The sequence below is a fragment of the Sciurus carolinensis genome, chromosome 5, assembly GCF_902686445.1.
Source record: "Sciurus carolinensis chromosome 5, mSciCar1.2, whole genome shotgun sequence".
NCBI classification, from domain to species: Eukaryota; Metazoa; Chordata; class Mammalia; order Rodentia; family Sciuridae; genus Sciurus; species Sciurus carolinensis.
Window position 1 is genome coordinate 134,728,101 of NC_062217.1, and position 6,000 is coordinate 134,734,100.

The 6,000-nt window shown below is 34.2% G+C and overlaps 1 protein-coding gene across 6 annotated transcripts in view; it reads left to right on the top strand.

Annotated features, from left to right (window-relative positions):
- Positions 1-5,490, top strand: part of Ccser2 (coiled-coil serine rich protein 2) — a 175,170-nt gene extending 169,680 nt beyond the window's left edge. For 3 of the 6 annotated variants that reach the window (XM_047553130.1, XM_047553129.1, XM_047553134.1), the window contains one exon: positions 2,411-5,490. In XM_047553130.1, coding sequence (XP_047409086.1) covers positions 2,411-3,229 — 819 coding nt within the window. In that variant the 3' untranslated portion in view covers positions 3,230-5,490. The remainder of the gene's footprint in view (positions 1-2,410) is intronic. The other 3 variants (XM_047553131.1, XM_047553133.1, XM_047553132.1) reach the window with 2 other exon arrangements.
- Positions 5,491-6,000: the final 510 nt, after the last annotated feature.

A 6,000-nucleotide genomic window follows, 5' to 3' on the forward strand; every position in this document is an offset into this window, starting at 1 on the left:
GGTGGAATAGATTTCCCACTTTCATTTTCAAGTAAATAATAAAACATGACGTTTATTTTGGGATAGGGAAATTATGTGACTAAATTGATTTTTAACAAATATATAAAAACATGCATTATTTTCAGCATATAGAAGTCACCAATTTATTTAATGTAATTAGATGATAATTTAGACTTTGTTTAATGTAATTCCTCTCAGTAAGCTTTGACATTTTATTTACTCTTAAAACCCTGGCCATTTTCTAATTCTTTAATATTTGAAATGGTACTTTATTACATTAAATGCAAGCAGCAAATCTTTCTGCTGTGTCACCATTTATTTCTCTGGTAGGAGTGGTCAGTTGGGTAATCAGAACAGTACAAATACATAATTTACAAGCCATAGGGTACTTTTCTGGAAGTTTGATTGTCCTAATGATCAGTTTATTACTTTGTCTTTTTGGGGAAATCATTCCTTTTTATGCTTTGAGCTGATAATATATGTTTATACCTTTTTACTATAGACATTACAGTAAAATTATTTTTTTAAATTGTCACTGATATTTTAAAAAACCTAAGTTAAGATTTTTAACTTTCAGACAAAAATACTTTATTGTGTTTGAAGGTGAAAAGAGAAAACTAATCCCCATGCAACCATTTATTGCTGCCCACTTTTTCTTTCCTGCTTTCTACCCACCTCCTTCCTTTGGTAGAGTTTGGTTTCCTTAATATGGTCCTTCTCTGTTTTTCCTCTTAATAGTTCTAAGACTCATTATCACTTTAGCATGATTACTATTTTCTAGAGAACTTCAAGGAGAATCTATTGAATTAATTTTTTGGTGATTTTAGGACCTTCCATGTTGAAGGATAATTTATTCATCTCTGTGGTGATTGTAAAATGCCCAGTATCTTTAAAGTCTCGAATATTTAGCTTTAGCAACAATTAATTTGGGTTGTTTAAACTGTTTGCAATAAAATCAGCATATCTCTGAATGGATTAATTCTGAGTAGTCACTGTCTTGATTTTTTTTTTTTAAAGTAGCAGGTCAGCCCTATAATCATCATGGCCAGCTATCCCTCACTGAGTTATTAACCTGTTCTTAGTCACTTCCTGCCATGCCATAATCTAATCCCTGATCACTGATCCTGGGCAGCCATTGTCTACTGCTAGTCAGTGAGGTGAAAGAGCACAAATGATGTAGTGAAATAGGTCCACCCCTTCTATGGGAGAAATTAGATATATTGGGTAGATTTATATGTAGATTGACATAGTAAAGAAATTATTTTTTTAGTGAAAAAGCCCACATTACTTATTAGGAAGAAAAGAATAAATATACATTTGTTAAAACCCACCCCTGTATAAAGACAGGCCCCGTAGACCCTGCTCCATATATTGAAAGATATATGGAGTCATTGAAAGATAACTGTGAAGATTCATATTTTTCCCATAGTTATATGGTAATTGCATGTTTCTTCTCATTTTTGTGGAACGTAACTATGCAGTTAGCCACAGAGAAATACATGTGAGGCATGTTAGCCTTGAACTTTGTCATTGTAAGCTTCTGTCAATTCTGTCAGATACTATTTCAGATTTGTTTTACTCTCAGCCAATCATTCACAAGCCTGGTTTTTTTCTTTTTATTGTTGCTGGGGATTGAACCCAGAGCTTCACAGATGCTAGATAAGTGCTTTGCCACTGAGCTACATCCACAAAGTTTACCATTTTTAATTTTACTAAATGAATATTCACTCTTGGGTATGGTCTGTATGTTTTCCACATGTCATCTGTAATGACAGTGAGACAGAATAAAATAAAAACATTTTTATTCTCAAACTTTTCAAAATGAATAGTGAAAGCAGGCTGAGTATTTTGTTCAAATAATTAGAATTTCACATTAGCTGACAATAGAATCTTTATTTTAAATTTTGTTTACTGGTAATTTTGATTCTTGACAAAGGTACAGTGCTTGGTAACATGATATATACAACTTTACATTAAAAATACCTTTAAAATGGATAATATTCCGAACCTCACAGTTAAATCTAAGTGCTTCATGGAGATTAAACCAAAGTGCTATAGAAATCATTCTGTCATTCTCTTTTGCAAATAAGGTTGTAAATCCTTAATCTATTAAGGCAGGAGTTTTTTCTATAATGAATTACTACTTTAAAGATTTTCCCCCTATTTAATTTTGGATCTTGTTTAGTGTTTATCGCCCGTATCATTTTTTTGTTTGCATTCGCACTTGTATATGTGTGTCATGAATTCACTTGAATATTGTAATTCATTTTTACTTTTAAAAAAACCCACATACTTTCCATATTAATGTATAATAAATATGTACAGACCCTAATTGGAATTTAACTAGCATTATTTCTGTGTGACATTTCTAACATAAATCTGCTGCTAATGTTGTTTTTAATTTTAACAGCCTCAAGTACTACAGCCTTCCAGCAGCCTGCCCAGACCCACAGACCACGCCCAGGGAAAACTAATAAAGTCACAACATATCGAGGCCCACAGTGAGCATGCAGTCCAAGGCATGCACCAGAGCCATGCCCTTCCAGATGGAGGCCTTACACATGGCTTGCAACAAGAAAACAATTATGATTTGGAAAACCGGCCCTCTTCATCAAGCCCACAGTTCAAAATGGATATAGCTAAGAGTGCACCTTCTGAAGCGAACTTGAACATGACCATGAATGTTCAAGAGCCTTATCATTTGACAAAGAATCAGATTAGTGACATGCAGTTTGTACCTACTTCTCTACAGACACCGCCCCAGTTAAGTATAGTAGACCAGGCTAAGAGAATTGGAAGAGATCAGTCTCCACCGGTGGGCTACCCGTCTCAGCCCAAATCCTTAAAATTGTTAAAGCCATCCATCTTAAGTTCTTTGGCACCCCCTCCAGATTCTGAATCATCTCCAAGTAGGACTCCCACTTGTAAGAAGTCACCGACAATCACACCATGTAATTCAACAAAACTACAGCCAGCATCTAGTCAAACAAATCTGGCAAATAATCTGAATCTGAAAACATCTAAGCTCCGTCTTCCTTCCAGCTCTTTCAAACAAAAACAGATCAGCAACCCCCAACTAGAGCCTCAAAACTTCCCGTCCAAGACAAGCATCCCAAGGCCACTAGCACGACAAAAAGAAATCATGCAGAATCCAAATGGCAATTTGCATTCTGGGGATTGTTTGGCCTCTAATCGATATTCTCGTCTTCCTAAACCAAAGATACATTAAGTACATAGCCATCACCTGCCAATTTGTTTTTTTTTTTTTTTTAAACAATCTGTTCTGTAATAGCTTTATGTGCAATTTGCTACCATGTTGGAGGTTCCACTGAAAGCATGCAACTCTTAAAATTAAAATGTGGAAGCTTCTCCTAGTTTGGCTCTTCCATTTTATATCCTGGTTGAAGTATATACCATTTGAGCATACTCGTCTCAGGTAAACAGAAGTTTGCTTTCCCATCTCAGAGGCCCACAGAAGTCTCTAATCATGGTATCCATCCCTCTGCACATCAGCAAAGTAATAATATTTCTCTTAGCAGGCAAGAAGTAGGCTTTGCTGATTTAGTCCTATTGTATCTGTATTAATTGTGGTTATCCGAACCCCAGCCCCTTTCGCTTGTTCCTCCTGTGACTATGGCTACTTATTTAACTCAAGATGTGGTGATGATGGAAGATGGTAGTCTGTAGAGTTCCTGGCCAGTGTTTTATATATTTAAAGGTCTATGCAAAAGTTTGTGATATATAAAGGAGAAGGAGATCAGGCTTTTAATGGGAAGACTATGTTAAGTTTTATTTTTTTCTTACTAGAATCAGCAGGCTAGTCTGTTTATTTGTTTACCAAATTCCCCAGACTGAAAATGTTCAGTATTATATATAAACCAATTATATGTTGCTTTAAAATCTTGTTTTTCATACACACATACAATTTGTGCTTGTATTGCTACTGGGTAAATTTGGAGAGCTTGAATACACCTGAAACCTATACCTATGGTGTATCCATTTGTAACATATGTTGGTGCTAGAGTTTTGCTGGCAATTCAGTTTTGAACCCTACAGGACTTTTGGATCATTATAAATGTTTTTTAAGGTTCCACAGCATTTATTTTAAGTTAAGTCTTTATTGTAATTATTTATATTTATTGACTTCTGTTCATATATGAAGACTGGAATAGTGGACTTGAAATATTTGCACAAAACTTTGATGGGATATAAATGTCCTATGCATAGGGATTTAAAACTTATTTTCTATAGCAAAACAAGTTAAATATTTTGAGAAAAGTTATAAATTTAAGTACAACTATCTTGATAAAGTTGGAATTCATAATAGTTTCACATTTCTGAGTTTCTTAGGTTTCCATTTTCTGTTGTATATTTGAATGACAATTTCTTGAAAAGTAGATTAGGGAAGAAAAATAGAATTGTAGATGGGAAATAGTATTTCATTAAAGAGTATTTCAAAGGGAGTATGCTTATTTATTTTAATATTCTACAAAAGGTGTTTATGGAACCCCTAAGCAACCATGTGCACGAACCCAATCATGCTGCAGGCCACTTATCAGACAGTTCGGTTGATTTGCATTCTTTTCTCCCAAATCATGTCATCTTTAGGCTGGTCATATGTAGCTGAATTTAATTGAAATTAATATTTTTCAGACAGATAACCTTACAAGGTCAATTTTTATTTTAATCAGCTGACCCAAACTATGGAATTATAACTGTACCAAATGGAAAAAAATTTGTCACTCAAATTCTAGGGATTCCTCCAAAAAATGTACTTTGGTTAAATTAAATGACACTTTGTAAGAAAAACAACAGCAAGTGCTTTGGTGGAAATTTCTAAAGATGTGCTCCTTACCATTTTGATTCAGTCTTCCCTTTCTTACCAGAGAACCAGTAAGTTAATTTTCCATTCTGGTATACAGACTTTGCTTGTATTTGTCTAACAGATGAGCAACACAAATCTAGTATCATACTCTTATACCACAGCACTTCTGTCAGAAAAGTGCTAAAGTTTACACAATGCTTTGCATGGTCCAGATATCATTGGTACAGAGTAATCTTATATATCGGCAAAGCTCTTTTTCTTTGCAGAGGTAAGCTATGATGAGTACAGCTGTAGATGAACACATTTTGAAGGAGAAAATTGTTTTCATGCATTGCAAATAGGATCTTATCCTATTGTGTTTCGCTAAAGTAAAACATACTAATGAGTTGGGTAGGCTTTTGGTTTATTATTAGAAGTTGGTGTAGACCCTTATGAAATACTATTTACAAATTGGTCTTATCCTTAGGGAGAAAGTTTTTAATTTTTAATTTATTTTTCATGCTCTAGTCTGAGGGAAATATCTATTGTTCATTACATAAAAATGTTGACTCCAGGGGCTGGGGAGATAGCTCACTTGGTAGAGTGCTTGCCTTGCAAGCACAAGGCCCTGGGTTCGATCCCCAGCACCAAAAAAAAAAAAAAATTTGACTCCACTAATTTGTTTATTCTAATATTTTTCCCACTCTTTTTTTTTTCTCCCTGATGTATTTACAGAAATTTTAACTTATCAGTTCAGCTTCTCTGTACCTTGATTAAGCCTTAATCTTGACAAAAGAGGCTCATTAACATAATTATGAAGCATAATACATTTAAGAGAAAAATACTTAGAATGCTTACACAAACAACAAAGTATATGCCTGCAGTTTTCTTTAAAAGCTGCAAGAATATTATGCTGTCTGCTCCTTAGAAAATGTTATGTCAGAAATGGAAATGAGTGTAACTCTACTGAATAATCAGATCATCTTCTCAGATTTTGGCTTGACCTTTGTTTATTGCTTCTGTAAATCAACTCTGTGCCAAGTCCTCCTTCACAGAACTTAGATCACTTATTCTTGTAGTATTGGTGAAGATGATGGAAGTGTATGAATTATGAGTCCTGTAGAAGTAGTTCTGTGGGGTTGGTTAAATTTCATATTTGTGTAAGAGAAAAAAGTATGCAGAATTATATATTTGGC